Here is a 15,723-nt window from a genome sequence, read left to right as displayed (position 1 = left end):
GTTGGTTAGAGAGGGTCAGGAGTGTAAGGAGCAGTCAGTTGAGTGGTGACTCTCGTGAGGAGTTCACAAGTCAGTTGGAGGAGGACAGGATTCTTGCTAATAATGGCGGACGTTGGTCTGGGCCTGGTAGGAGCTGGAACCCCTGTTGCAGTGGATCGTGACAAGGGGCACGGACTGTCAAGGAGGGCAGCCAGCGGTCTTGTGCCATCTCCGGGCAGGGGCCAGGGCACGACGGGGTACGTGGACCCTAGGCCGGGAAGTAGCTTCAAGCGTCCTGGTAATTCACCCGACGAGGACTGAGCCTTCAAGATCCGTTCTCCACCCGCTCCAAAATCGGGGTACTAGCGCTACGAGGGGGATAGGACTTTCCCGCTAACCGGTCCAGAAAATCCCAAGCATGAACCCTGAGAGCAAGCTCACTCCGTTAGCAGTACGGGTAAGCGGGACCCAACTAGTTCTATACTACAGGGGCCAACCAGTAAAGAAAGTGCCAAGGGAAAGGTCACAGGCTAACAAGCAACACCAAGGGCACGGGATCCCGACGTGCTCCCTCCCTGCTGCAGCGGTGCTCAGAATTTCGGTTTACAAGTTGTCGGTGTCAGCGTTATTGGACTGAGTGAGTATGCAGTGACCCTTTCCTTCCCAAGGATATCCCCTCACTACCATCACCGAGCCTTGGGGCATCCCCCCTACCCACGGAGGGGTTAAACACCTGGCTGCCATCCCATCGCCACCGGGTACTGCCAACAGCAGCGGTGGTACTCCACCTTACCACACACCGTGGGTGGCATCACGAACTCTCAACATACAAACCCCCTGTAAATACCCCTTTTTATTTTGAGTGGCCACACGACCCCTCCCAGGTCCGGAGACCCCTCGAGCCACCGCGTATCCGGATTCGAGCAGTCTTGGTGGCTGGCGCCACCCAAGATAAAGATTATCTAGACAGATATTCATACTAAACAGATTTTAAGCAAGTTTGAGAAAATATGTCTCCTTAGGATGGATGGCCCAGGGCTACCATGGAGCCGGTCTTCTGCCATGTGTGTCGACGATTCTCTTCGGATGGTGGATGGATTTCTGGATTGTTGGGGTTTTGTTACGGTGGGAATGTGTGTGTGTGTTCATGGTGACTAAGTGTTGTATGCTTTTAAATGCTGATTTTTGTCTTAGTTCTGTAAGGATTTACTTTACTATGTAAAATGTCTTATTTTTCAATAAAAATGATCTGATTTAACAATGGAGAAAAGGGGCCTGGTCCATTCTGGGGCATGACTGTATTTCCGTACAGGGGGTTGGTTGGGCATTGTACTGACCTTGAATGTACAATGTTGAGAAACATGTGCGATCTGTTTGGAGAAATGTGGTCTGTGCTGGCAGGAATGATTGTTGCAGTCGGGGGGCGCTATTTTGGCTAAACATGTAGTCCTTTTTTTGCTCTTAAGAGGGTCTTCTCAGAAGTATTGGAAAACCTCAAAGCGATTTCAATGCAGAAGACTCTTTTGCATTGACATTGCTTAGAGGTTTTCCATTACTTTTAAATTGATGGCCTATCGTTAGCATAGGTCGTTAATGTCCGATAGGCCAGAATCCGACACCCCCACAGGTCAGGTGTCCTTGGTGCAGGAAGCCGGAAATTCTTAGTTCCGGAGCTGCCCTGTCAACTAATGGCGACGGCGGACGGTGACCACATATCTGCCTCCCATTCATATCAATAGGAGGCAGATATGCAATATCTGGCCACAGCCACTATCAGAAAGAAAAAGCTTATTCAGCTCACCCCAATGACTGCGCTCCAGGACTTAGCAGGGTGCACGCGGTCCACTGGACAGGCAGGTCCAGAATGTGAAGTCAGAAGGACCCAGCACCAATTCCAAAATAAAATCCAAAAAACTTTATTGGGTCATTTAAAAACTACAGTCATGGCCAAAAGTTTTGAGAATGCTATGAATATTAATTTTTACAAAGTCTACTGCTTCAGTTTTTCTAATGGCAATTTGCATATACTCCAGAATGTCATAAAGAGGGATCAGCTTAACAGCAATTACTTGAAAAGTCAATATTGGTAAGAAAATGAACTTTAACCCCCAAAACACATTTCAACATCATTGCATTCCTGCCTTAAAAGGAGCAGCTAACATTGTTTTGGTGATTGTTCCAGTAACACAGGTGTGGGTGTTGATGAGGACAGGGCTGGCGATCAATCAGTCATGATTAAGTAAGAATGACACCACTGGACACTTTAAAAGGAGGCTGGTGCTTGGTATCATTGTTTCTCTTCAGTTAACCATGGTTATCTGTAAAGAAACACGTGCAGCCATCATTGCTCTGCACAAAAATGGCCTAACAGGGAAGAGTATCGCAGCTACAAAGATTGCACCTCAGTCAACAATCTATCGCATCATCAAGAACTTCAAGGAGAGAGCTTCCATTGTAGCCAAAAAGGCTCCAGGGCGCCCAAGAAGGACCAGCAAACGCCAGGACCGTATCTTAACTGTTTCAGCTGCGGGATGGGACTACCAGCAGTGGCGAGGTAGCTCAGCAATGGCAGCAGGCTGGTGTGAGGGCTTCTGCACGCACTGTGAGGCGGAGACTGCTCAAGCAAGGCCTGGTTTCAAGGAGGGCAGCAAAGAAGCCACTTCTCTCCAGAAAAAACATCAGGGACCGACTGATATTCTCCAGAAGGGGCAGGGAGTGGACTGCTGAGGACTGGGGTAAAGTAATTTTCTCAGATGAATCCCCTTTTCGATTGTTTGGGACATCTGGAAACAGCTTATTAGGAGAAGAAGAGATGAGCGCTAGCACCAGTCTTGTCTCATGCCAACTGTTACCATCCGGAAACCATTCATGTGTGGGGCTGCTCCTCAGCCAAGGGAATCGCACCACTCACAGTCTGGCCTAAAAACACAGCCATGAATAAAGAATGGCACCAGAATGTCCTCCAAGAGCAACTTCTCCCAACTGTCCAAGAGCAGGCGCCCAACAATGCCTTTTCCAGCATGATGGCGCACCTTGCCATAAAGCAAAGGGGATCACTAAATGGCTCATGGAACGAAACATAGAGATTTTGGGTCCATGGCCTGGAAACTCCCCAGATCTTAATCCCATTGAGAACTTGTGGGCAATCATCAAGAGACGGGTGGACAAACAAAAACCAACAAATTCTGGCAAAATGCAAGCATTGCTTATGCAAGAATGGACCGCGATCAGTCAGGATTGATCCAGAAGATGATTGACAGCATGCCAGGGAGAATTGCAGAGGTCCTGAAGAAGGGGCCACACTGCAAATATTCACTTGCTGCATTAACTCATTCTAATGTCAATAGAACCTTCTGGTCTCATAATATGATTGCAATTATATTTCTGTATGTGATGTAAACATCAGACAACACAATTAAAACCAGAGGGCAACAGATCATGTGAAAATAGCATTCTGGTGTCATTCTCAAAACTTTTGGCCATGACCTGTATATTACAAAAAGTTCCATGAACGCCAAAGCATAGGTGCTTGACGCGTTTCGGACTAGATATATAAAAACAGTCCTTAATCATGCACCACTTTTTTGGACAAACTTCTGATATTTTTTTTTTAACCCCATAGATAAAAGTAAACCTATTAATGTTTGGTGTCTACGAACTCATACTGACCTGAGGCCTCACAGCCACACATCAGTTTTACCATATATTGAACACCATGCATAAAATGAAAAACAACAAAGTGCAAAACCGGCCGGTCGTGAAGGGGTTAACTCTCTAGTTACACATTTAGAGATTTTCTGGTTGCGCAAACTAGCAGCCATCAAATAAGCCCTCTTGTCCTTCAATACACCTATCCACAAATTCTCATGAAGTCTGCCATCTGCTGGGCACCCGGACACTGCAAAATCTTTCCATTTTCTTTACATATTTATTTTTTTTCCCTTTTTTCTTTCAACCTTGATCCCTCTGTTTAATGTATAAATTACCCATCGTCTGTCTTTCACCAGGGACACCCGACTATAGAGGTAAACCAGTCGGGACCCCTGCCGGTCTCTCCAATACCATTAACCTTCATGTCTGGAGGATGGAACCATATGGGGGTTTATTCACTGCGCAACATTTTACTTTTCATTTTCTGTAGCATGAGCTTTTAGTACTTTTTCCATATTTCTGCATCGCTGATTCCAAATCTGAAATCCGTTTTTTGGTGCACGCTCTAATTTTTTGGCAATTTTAATTTCCTTGTTAGTGTATGGCGTGCACTGGTTTTTTAAATTGGAGTTAAACGGCAACGACTCTTGGATTGAAAATACCCCCAAGGCAGTTAGAGGACTTGTGGTCACGTTTTGGTTATCTGATAAACCCCCTCTTATTTTTTTAGATTGAATCATGGCTTCCTCGAGTAGGTGTAAATGTAAGAATAGTCCTGACACCTTCTGTTATATATGTGGCTGTTATACACTTTGATATTTCATCATTTGTGACACGTGCATATATTGCCTATTTTCAAGTTCCCCTTAGTGATCAAGACAATAATGGGCTCCTCATATTGTGAGGACAAAAGGAAAACTCAAAGGAATGCCTTTGGTATTCCCATGGTTTGGCGTGAACCTAAGGACCACAGCAGTGACTGTTATTTCTGTCTGATCCATACAAAGGGCATCGGTAAGAAAAAATTACATGTGATGACTGTGACGGGGTCCTTCTCCGATATCACACAATCAACAGAGCGAGAGATGAGTGAACAATCCAAGAATATTTATTCCAAGCAAAACAGAATGTCCATCAAATAATCCACCACATAGAGGGTCAAATAGTCCAGTAATGTACTGGAGTTCAGTCACAATCCTCCAACAGTCCTTTTCCAGGGAAATTGGGGTTTCTCACAGTCTCTGAGGTGCTGGCCTCAGAGGGTCAATCTTGCTTCTTCTCTCTTGTAAGTCTTACCCAGAATGAATAATCCCCCAGGTAAACAGAGTTTAGGTGGATTCCAGGCCCCCCTCCCCCACACCTAGGGACAGAAGCACTGCAAGGGGACTTAACAGGACAAACAATATTTTGAATAGACAGACCACTACGCCCAAAACATGAACCCACACAAAATGGTACATAACCCACAATATCACAGCATCACAATGGCATATCCTAATATTCCTTCAGCAATATGACCTATCCCGCCCTCTGAGACTATGTATCCCACCCTCTGAGACTATGTATCCCGCCCTCTGAGACTATGTATCCCGCCCTCTGAGACGCCGTATCCCGCCCTCTGAGACGCCGTATCCCGCCCTCTGAGACGCCGTATCCCGCCCTCTGGGACGCCGTATCCCGCCCTCTGGGACGCCGTATCCCGCCCTCTGGGACGCCGTATCCCGCCCTCTGGGACGCCGTATCCCGCCCTCTGGGACGCCGTATCCCGCCCTCTGGGACGCCGTATCCCGCCCTCTGGGACGCCGTATCCCGCCCTCTGGGACCCTCCCGGTTCCAGTTTTTCAATGGTTTTATGTTTTGTAAGGATGAAGAAAGTGAACATGGTGATCAAATGTATTTTGATAAGAAGCATGAGGAAATGAATATAGAATCTGAAGGGTCTTCTTCTGATGCAAAGTAGTCATTAACCCCTCAGCAGATTACCCAACCCGAATTGAATAATTTAGTAAAAGATTTGGGCAAATCAAAGAAAGCTGTGGAGTTATTGGCCTCCAGGCTTCTTCACCGGTCAGCTGAAGAATCCCATTTCAGGAAGCGTGAACACATTTTTGTGGACTTTTTTTCTGAACACTTTGTTTTCTGTCCTGATATCAGTAGTCTTCTCGGCCAGCTAGGTGTTACCTCTTACAGTCCAACAGAATGGCGGCTATTTCTCGACAGCTCTAAGTGGAGTGTGAAATGTGTTCTCCTACATAACAGTAATGTTTATGCAGCGGATCCAATTGGTCGTTCAACTCATCTGCGAGAGGATTATAATGACCTAAAAATTATCCTAGACTTACAGAAGTATGAGGAGCAGAATTGAATAATTTGTGTAGATCTTGTAAATCTCCTGCTAGGACAACAGAGAGGTTTCACGAAGTCTCCTTGTTTTCTGTTTGTGGGACAGACGAGCTCGGGAGAAACACTGGACACAGAAGGAGAGGCCGAAACGTGAATCTCTGGAAGCAGGGAGGCAAAATATTGTAAATGAACCTGTAGTTGATAGAGACAAGATCATTTTTCCCCACTTCATATCAAACTTGGTTTAACGAAGTAGTTTGTTTGGGCTTTGAATAGAGAAAGTGAAAGCTTTCAACATATTCTTTCTGCTTTTCTTGCCTTGTCTTTCGAGAAGATAAAAGGTGTATTCGATGGACCTCAAATCCGAACCCTCATATGTGACAAAGAATTTGCCAAAAAGATGAATGAGGAGCAAGCAGCATGGCAGTCTTTTGTGGCAGTTACAAAGAACTACCTTGGCAACAACAAAGCAGAAAACTCTGAATTTCTGGTTCAAAGGGTGCTGTTGGCTTTCCGCGACATTGAATGTAACATGAGCATTAAGATTCACTTCTTGAACAGTCACATTAAGTTTCCCTAAAATCTTGGAGCTGTTAGTGATGAGCATGGAGAACGCTTTCATCAACATCTAAAGACGATGGAAGAGCAATGGGAAAGAAATATGATGGCAGACTACAGCTGGAGCCTCACACGAGATTGTAGCTCTTGCATTTGTGTACTTGTTGAGGACAAACGCAAATTTTTGCCTAAATAGAATCTTTAAATAAGTTTTGCTCATTTTATGATTAAAATAAGTGTTTTAATTTTCGATTTTAAAATTGTAGACAAATTTCAATGCAATCATATCTTTAAGTGTATTTACTTCGTTACATTATTAATTTTTCACAAAGATGATGCCCAAGACGACATTCTACTCCATTATGTTACAATAAGATAAAAACCTAAAATTTTGAATTGCAAAAAAACTGGAGCTTACAGAGAAAAACTAATCTCAGATTTGAGATCAGGACACTCGAATTAAGAACAAGTGTTTTTGTGGATGCAACAAAAATTTTGTTCCCCAGTGAATCAACATCAATACCAACCACTAATGTTACACTCCAGCCCCATGGACCAGTGACCGGTTAAAAGCCAAATCCACACTTTCTGCACAACACAGAAATTTAACACAAACATATATCACAACAGTCTACACAGGGTTCTTTATCCATCAATAATGGACCCTCTAAGTTCAGTTAGATTGATCTGGGTCTCACTTATCCAACAAGACTGAATCCAAGACAGAGAAAAATTTGAATATTGTAAGAACAAGCTTCTTACCTTTTTTGCTGCAGCTTGAGTTGTCTTTCTATCTGGTGACTGCAAGGTGGCTGGATTAGGTTTTGTCATCGCCACTCAGCGTAGTGCCGTGTGTGTGTGTGTGTGTGTGTGTGTTCCAGATTATAGAGATCACCTACGTATAGAAGAAGCCCCCCGAGACAAAGTATCAGAAGTGGTTCTCTGTCTCAAAAAGTGTTTCGTACAGCGTCACGGTTTATATAGAAATTTCTTGAACATTCATAGTAGCATCCGAATTGGCTCAGCTTGTCTTACACAGTGCTGGCATTAATATATATCTCCTGTTGGCTCAATGTTGGCATCATTTGAACACAACACTGAGACTAGACAAGAAGTCGGCTTCTTAGTGTCACGCTCCAAAATTTATTTTCACTTTTTAATAAACTATATACATTCTTATCGAGAATAAATGGCGACTCTACCTTACACCAGGAGAGACGCATCATGAACTCAAAGGCCAAATGCAGTCTAGATCTAACAAGATGGATCCTGTTCTCACATGGGTGACAGCAGAGTGGAAAAAGTTCTGAAATGATTCTTTTTGGTAGAATTTTTTTGGGGGGGGATTTTCTTGGTGTGTAGAATTTTTGTATTGATTGTTGATGGTTCTCCTGAAATTTGTTTTTATTTTAAGCACAAGATCAGCAGCAGCTAAGTACCCCTTCTGGAGTTACATGTTCCCAGAATTTTGGGACCCTGATGTGATGCCGGAGATTGGCGCTAAGGTAATGTGTGGAGCCCCTGTGAGGTGTGACAGGAGGACATGGGGCAGGAGCGGTCACTTCTCTTCTTCTATCCTCTGTAGAAAGTTCTTGTCATGGACACATCCATCGAGTTCTTGGAAATTAATACCCTCTTCTCCTTGAGTTCTGGAGGGCATCAGTTGAAGAAGATATGGCGTATTCAGAACCCATCTTTGTGGCAGGTGTACCAGTGGTACGTCTGCTATCCACCCTCACATCTGTGGGTGTCCAATATGTACCCAATGACTATTTCATAGCTTAGTACTAGGATGTCTCTGCTCTTGGTGACCCCATCCCTTCACTATGGGTGACAGGACCTTACAGATGGAGGATGCCCCTGCTCTGGGTGGCCCCATCCCTTCACTATGGGTGACAGGACCTTACAGATGGAGGATGCCCCAGCTCTGGGTGGCCCCATCCCTTCACTATGGGTGACAGGACCTTACAGATGGAGGATGCCTCTGCTCTTGGTGGGCCCCATCCCTTCACTATGGGTGACAGGACCTTACAGATGGAGGATGCCTCTGCTCTTGGTGGCCCCATCCCTTCACTATGGGTGACAGGACCTTACAGATGGAGGATGCCCCTGCTCTGGGTGGCCCCATCCCTTCACTATGGGTGACAGGACCTTACAGATGGAGGATGCCCCTGCTCTGGGTGGCCCCATCCCTTCACTATGGGTGAAAGGACCTTACAGATGGAGGATGTCCCAGCTCTGGGTGGCCCCATCCCTTCACTATGGGTGACAGGACCTTACAGATGGAGGATGCCTCTGCTCTTAGTGGCCCCATCCCTTCACTATGTTTGACAGGACCTTACAGATGGAGGATGTCCCAGCTCTGGGTGGCCCCATTCCTTCACTATGGGTGACAGGACCTTACAGATGGAGGATGTCCCTGCTCTTGGTGTTCCTATTTCTTCCCTTTGGTGGAGACTCTAGATGTCTAACGTTTGTTTCTTGCTTTTCAGGCAAAAGGAAAAAATGAAAAAAGTAAAGAAAGACTTAACAGTGACCGAAACCCGGTTGTTTCATGGCACAGACAGTAGGCACATTGATGCAATCTGCGATAATAATTTTGACTGGCGCATCTGTGGTGGCCATGGCATCTTGTATGGACAAGGTAGGAAGTGGCATCCAACAGAATTGGGGGACTGTCTCTTTTCACATATGGGCTGCAGGGACCCTGCGTGACCCTAATCTGGTGTAAGCAGACGCTGCAGATCGCACCGCGGACACAACACAAGGCGCATCACTTTAAATTCATTAGATTTAGTAATGCTCTTACCAAAAAATATCACGTCTTTCTCCAATTTGAGCTAGGAGGATCCAGAACACTTCCCGGTAGCTGACACCTTCTAGATCTTCTAGGGGCCACTAGGTGGATACATTTACATCCAACATCACATAGGTCCCTGCATGTAAATGGAGGCATGCCCCTTTAAGAATGTGGACACATAGTATCTGTACAGAGGAGAGGACACTTTTCAGATTGTTTGCACTTGTGACACATATCAGTAATATACAAGTTGTGCCTCTCCATCCTTGTACAACTACTACTCCCAGCATGCCCTGACAGCCTCTGCTATCCATCATGTGTGATATTTATTGATGACATCACAAAGGAGTTTCTTGTAACCGGTCGTTCTCTCCATAGGAAGCTACTTTGCCCGAGACGCCTCGTACTCCCATGACTACTCCACACCGACGTCTAGCGGGAGACACGCGATGTTCGTGGCTCGCGTACTGGTGGGAGACTTCATAAAGGGAGACCCGCACATGAAGCGCCCACCGCTGAGACCCGGCAGCAGCACGCGGTACTATGACTCCTGTGTGGACAACATCACTGATCCCTCCATCTTTGTGGTGTTTGAGAAGCATCAGATCTACCCGGAATATCTCCTGGAGTACAACAAGCAAGAAAATGTCCACAAACCGCCATTGAAAGTTGTAAGAAAAATTTCTATCACAATGCATCATGCCAAAACAAGAGGACAGATAGCAAATAGAACCATTAGACCCCTTGCAGCTCCTGGCCCGTGGCCTCATCCATTTCCTGGCCCGTGGCCTCATCCATTTCCTGGCCCGTGGCCTCATCCATTTCCTGGCCCGTGGCCTCATCCATTTCCTGGCCCGTGGCCTCATCCATTTCCTGGCCCGTGGCCTCTTCCATCTCCTGGCCCGTGGCCTCTTCCATCTCCTGGCCCACATGCCACAACAGCATCAACCCCGTGGACCCATGCAGCTTCATTCCAGAGAGCCCCTGCAGTTCCAGGCCATTCTTCTTCTGGCTTGGGGGTCCCTGCGGCTTATGGGAGATTGACCCTTGCGGCTTTAGGGAAGTATGGCTCAATGCCTAGTGGCCAGTGGGCCACTGCGCCTTCTGGCCAGTTGGTCCCCGCGCCTTATGGCCAGTTGGTCCCCGCGCCTTATGGCCAGTTGGTCCCCGCGCCTTATGGCCAGTTGGTCCCCGCGCCTTATGGCCAGTTGGTCCCCGCGCCTTCTGGCCAGTTGGTTCCCGCGCCTTCTGGCCAGTTGGTTCCCGCGCCTTCTGGCCAGTTGGTTCCCGCGCCTTCTGGCCAGTTGGTTCCCGCGCCGTCTGGCCAGTTGGTTCCCGCGCCGTCTGGCCAGTTGGTTCCCGTGCCGTCTGGCCAGTTGGTTCCCGCGCCGTCTGGCCAGTTGGTTCATCGGGCCTCAGGCCAGTTGGTTCCCCGAACCTCAGGTCAGTTGATCCCCATGGCCTCCGGCCAGTGGGCCCCTGCAGCTGCAGGCCAGTCTGCTTCAGGCCAGTGGGCCCCTGCGGCTGCAGGCCAGTCTGATTCTGGCCAGTGGGCTCCCATGGCTTCTGGCCAGTGGGTTCCCATGGATACAGGCCAGTCTGCTTTTAGCCAGTGGGCTCCTGCTGCCTCTGGCCAGTGGGCTCCTGCTGCCTCTGGCCAGTGGGCTCCTGCTGCCTCTGGCCAGTGGGCTCCTGCTGCCTCTGGCCAGTGGGCTCCCGCAGATGCAGGCCAGTCTGCTTCTGTCCAGGCTGCTCCCATGGTTTCTGGCCAGTGGGCTCCTGCGGATGTAGGCCAGTCTGCTTCTGTCCAGGCTGCTCCCATGGTTTCTGGCCAGTGGGCTCCTGCGGATGCAGGCCAGTCTGCTTCTGGCCAGGCTGCTCCCATGGCTTCTGGCCAGTGGGCTCCTGCGACTGCAAGCAAGTCTGCTCCCAGCCAGTCTGCTCCCACGGCTTCTGGTCAGTGGGCTCCTGTGGATGCAGACCAGTCAGCTTCTGGCCAGTCTGCTCCCATGTCTTCTGGCCAGTGGGCTCCTGCGGCTTCAGGCCAGTCTGCTTCTGGCCAGTCTGCTCCCACGGTTTCTGGTCAGTGGGCTCCTGTTGCTGCAGGCCAGTCTGCTTCTGACCAGTCTTCTGCCACGGCTTCGGGCCAGTCTGCTTCTGGCCAGTCTGCTCCCGCTACTTCTGGACAGTGGGTTCCTGCGGATGCAGACCAGTCTGCTCCCAGCCAGTCTGCTCCCACGGCTTCTGGTCAGTGGGCTCCTGCGGATGCAGACCAGTCAGCTTCTGGCCAGTCTGCTCCCATGTCTTCTGGTCAGTGGGCTCCTGCGGATGCAGACCAGTCTGCCTCTGGCCAGTCTGCTCCTGTGGCCTCTGGCCAGTGGGTTCCTGCGGCTGCAGGCCAGTCTGCCTCTGGCCAGTCTGCTCCCACGGTTTCTGGTCAGTGGGCTCCTGTTGCTGCAGGCCAGTCTGCTTCTGACCAGTCTTCTGCCACGGCTTCGGGCCAGTCTGCTTCTGGCCAGTCTGCTCCCGCTACTTCTGGACAGTGGGTTCCTGCGGATGCAGACCAGTCTGCTCCCAGCCAGTCTGCTCCCACGGCTTCTGGTCAGTGGGCTCCTGCGGATGCAGACCAGTCAGCTTCTGGCCAGTCTGCTCCCATGTCTTCTGGTCAGTGGGCTCCTGTGGATGCAGACCAGTCTGCCTCTGGCCAGTCTGCTCCTGTGGCCTCTGGCCAGTGGGTTCCTGCGGCTGCAGGCCAGTCTGCCTCTGGCCAGTCTGCTCCCGCGACTTCTGGGCAGTGTGATCCTGCGGCTGCAGACCAGTCTGCTTCTGGCCAGTCTGCTCCCGCGACTTCTGGGCAGTGTGATCCTGCGGCTGCAGACCAGTCTGCTTCTGGCCAGTCTGCTCCCGCGACTTCTGGGCAGTGTGATCCTGCGGCTGCAGGCCAGTCTGCTTCTGGCCAGTCTGCTCCCGCGGCTTCTGGGCAGTGTGATCCTGCGCCTGCAGGCCAGTCTGCTCCCGCGACTTCTGGGCAGTGTGATCCTGCGGCTGCAGGCCAGTCTGCTCCCGCGACTTCTGGGCAGTGTGATCCTGCGGCTGCAGGCCAGTCTGCTCCCGCGACTTCTGGGCAGTGTGATCCTGAGGCTGCAGGCCAGTCTGCTTCTGGCCAGTCTGCTCCCGCAGCTTCTGGGCAGTGGGATCCTGCGGCTGCAAGCCAGCCGATACTGGAAGGCCTCTTGCTACTCGCACTAGACCGTTACTTCCGCTGAATGGCCAAGATTTTAGATATCTAGTCCTGCTCTAGACCAGGGTAGTCAACTTTTAAATTCTTTATTTTTCCTGGATAGCAAAGCAAAAAATTTCCAACATGCAACATTTTATACAGACACATTGCACACCAAGAATTGTGCTAATTCTAAGTGATGCGTGTCTGCGGTCCACGTTACTGATAGACAGATGTCGGCTGCTCGCCCTGTGAGATGTAAGATAATTACTCACAATCTGTACACGTTTTTCTAACTTAAAGAGCAGCAGTCACCAGGATTTTCCTAGACAACCTAAAGCCAGTGCTATACTGCACGATCAGGCTGATTCTATACATACCTTTAGGTGTCAGCTCGGATGTATAGGTTTTAAAACACAAGCAAGTAAAGTCTGTAAAATGAGCAGCTTTTTGAATGTCAGCAACTGCCGATCAGCTGACAGCTGGGGTGGGTATTCATAGTGATTCCCGCCCCCCGGCCTGTCCATCCTCCCCATCTGATATTTATGCTAATTCTATTATAGAGTAAGTTTACTAAGTGACTAGAAGGACCTGTGCTGAAGTCATACCCAGAAGGGGCGGGGTCTCAGTTGCCTCCTGGTATCAGCTATGTTGGCTTGAGGCCCCCTCCCCTTCTTTCTGGTCACATGAGTATCACATCAGCACAGGTCCTTCTAGTTAGCAAAACTATTCTATAAAAGAATTGGCAGAAATAGTGATTCCCGCCCTCCAGCCTGTTGTTCCTCCCCCTATCTGTTATGTAGGCTAATTCTATTATAGAATTATTTTACTAAGTGACTAGAAGGACCTGTGTTGATGTCATACTCATGTGACCAGAAGGTGCGTGGCCTCAGCCAGCAGAAAAATAATGTTGTTGCTTCCTGGTATCAGCTATGTTGGATGTGGCCCCACCCCTTCTGGTCACATGAGTATGACATCAGCACAGGTCCTTCTAGGCACTTCGTAAAACGCTGCTATAATAGATTTTGCATAAATAACAGGGGGAGGAACATCAGGCAGGGGGCGGGAATCACTATTATAACCCACCCCCAGCTGTCAGCTGATTGGCAGTTGCTGCCAATCAAAACACTGCTGATTTTACAGATTTACTTGTTTCAAAACCTATACTTCCTGGCTGACCACTACAGGTATGTATAGAATCAGCCTGATAGTGCCAGTATAGCACTGGCTTTAGGTTATATAGGAAAATCCTGGTGATTGGTGCGTGGAACCTGTCGGGAGCAACATGCAGCCGGGACCACGAGCCGTTCTGGATGCATATTGCTAATCCCTGCCTAACAGTCCCTGTATTTAGTAGTATAGATGGAGATCTATAGGAAAAGTATTTCTAAAGATCCTTTTGGTATACTAATGAGCGCGGGGACTAAACAGAGGCTCGTCCTATTTTAACCCTTTTACCTCAGTGGTTTTTATTCTGTGCTGCGCTTTGTATCACCGCATTTTCTATTTGGATTGTAATTTTTTTGAACTTTACCGAATCTATGAATCTGCCCAAAACTATTTATAGGAAATTCGCTCCTCTCAAAGAATGTTTTATTTAATTATTTTAATTTTTTTCTTTTTGTCAGTTTTACAAAACGGCAAAAATCAATGTTGTAAATAATCCCAGACAATTCCCTTGTAACAGTTTTAAAAGTAAAAAAAAAATTTAACTTTTTACCTGTTTGTGCTGCTCTTTATTTCCACATTTGACCTGGTCACATGGACTCCAGACGCCGCTGTGTGTGATCGAATATACGTTAATATCCTTTCATTTTAGGATGTAAATCGGTGTTTAAAATTTCATCAATACTTTGCTGTCCGCACTGTGTACACGGACAAGCAAAAGGGTAACAATGTTTTGCACTTGTGACTCCCAGGCTCCATATCTTACCATCCTCTGCAGCAGGGGTGGGGAACCTCCGGCCCGCGGGCCGCATGCGACCTTTTATGCAGCCACCGGGCAGATTCCCGGGGCAGGCAGTGCTCGGGCAGTCACCGCAGTTTTGCAGCCGCCGGCCCATTCACTCCACACATTGCTGCTTGTGCGCACCAATGTGTTCTCCAGCCGGCCAGTGCCAACGTGATCAGGACTTACTTTGTGGGCGGGTCCCACAGCAACCTCACAGCTTCCAGCAGTGTGTGCCCGCCCCCTGCCCTCCGGCGCTCTGTGCCCGCCCTCTCCTTCTCATGCTGTGTGCCCGCCCCCTGCCCTCCGGAGCTCTGTGCCCGCCCTCTCCTTCTGATGCTGTGTGCCCGCCCCCTGCCCTCCGGAGCTCTGTGCCCGCCCTCTCCTTCTGATGCTGTGTGCCCGCCCCCTGCCCTCCGGAGCTCTGTGCCCGCCCTCTCCTTCTGATGCTGTGTGCCCGCCCCCTGCCCTCCGGAGCTCTGTGCCCACCTTCTCCTTCTGATGCTGTGTCTGGCGCCTCCACTCTGCTATGTGCCCTGCCCAATGCTTTGTGCCTCTCCACCCCAGTTCTGTAAACCATCTCCCCCAGAGTTGCATGAAACTTTCAGCACAGTGTGCCCCCAATGTCCTGTGTGCAGCCCATCCCCCCCAGTCCCTGTGTGCAGCCCATCCCCCCCAGTCCTGTGTGCAGCCCATCCCCCCCCAGTCCTGTGTGCAGCCCATCCCCCCCCAGTCCTGTGTGCAGCCCATCCCCCCCCCCAGTCCTGTGTGCAGCCCATCCCCCCCCAGTCCTGTGTGCAGCCCATCCCCCCCCAGTCCTGTGTGCAGCCCATCCCCCCCCCAGTCCTGTGTGCAGCCCATCCCCCCCCCAGTCCTGTGTGCAGCCCATCCCCCCCCAGTCCTGTGTGCAGCCCATCCCCCCCAGTCCTGTGTGCAGCCCATCCCCCCCAGTCCTGTGTGCAGCCCATCCCCCCCAGTCCTGTGTGCAGCCCATCCCCCCCCAGTCCTGTGTGCAGCCCATCCCCCCCCAGTCCTGTGTGCAGCCCATCCCCCCCCAGTCCTGTGTGCAGCCCATCCCCCCCCCGTCCTGTGTGCAGCCCATCCCCCCCTGTCCTGTGTGCAGCCCATCCCCCCCCGTCCTGTGTGCAGCCCATCCCCCCCCAGTCCTGTGTGCAGCCCATCCCCCCCAGTCCTGTGTGCAGCCCATCCCCCCCCCCCAGTCCT

General features: G+C 49.7%; 1 protein-coding gene across 1 annotated transcript in view; it reads left to right on the top strand.

Annotated features, from left to right (window-relative positions):
• LOC142301806 (uncharacterized) overlaps positions 1–12,580 on the top strand; it is a 93,058-nt gene extending 80,478 nt beyond the window's left edge. The window contains exons 8-12 of the mRNA XM_075342829.1: positions 7,946–8,036; positions 8,117–8,247; positions 9,024–9,175; positions 9,710–10,002; positions 11,438–12,580. Of these exons, the coding sequence (XP_075198944.1) occupies positions 7,946–8,036; positions 8,117–8,247; positions 9,024–9,175; positions 9,710–10,002; positions 11,438–12,580 (1,810 nt within the window). The remainder of the gene's footprint in view (positions 1–7,945; positions 8,037–8,116; positions 8,248–9,023; positions 9,176–9,709; positions 10,003–11,437) is intronic.
• Positions 12,581–15,723: the final 3,143 nt, after the last annotated feature.

This window comes from Anomaloglossus baeobatrachus, chromosome 4 (assembly GCF_048569485.1).
Source record: "Anomaloglossus baeobatrachus isolate aAnoBae1 chromosome 4, aAnoBae1.hap1, whole genome shotgun sequence".
Taxonomy (NCBI): Eukaryota; Metazoa; Chordata; class Amphibia; order Anura; family Aromobatidae; genus Anomaloglossus; species Anomaloglossus baeobatrachus.
This window is presented reverse-complemented; position numbering and strand designations above follow the sequence as displayed.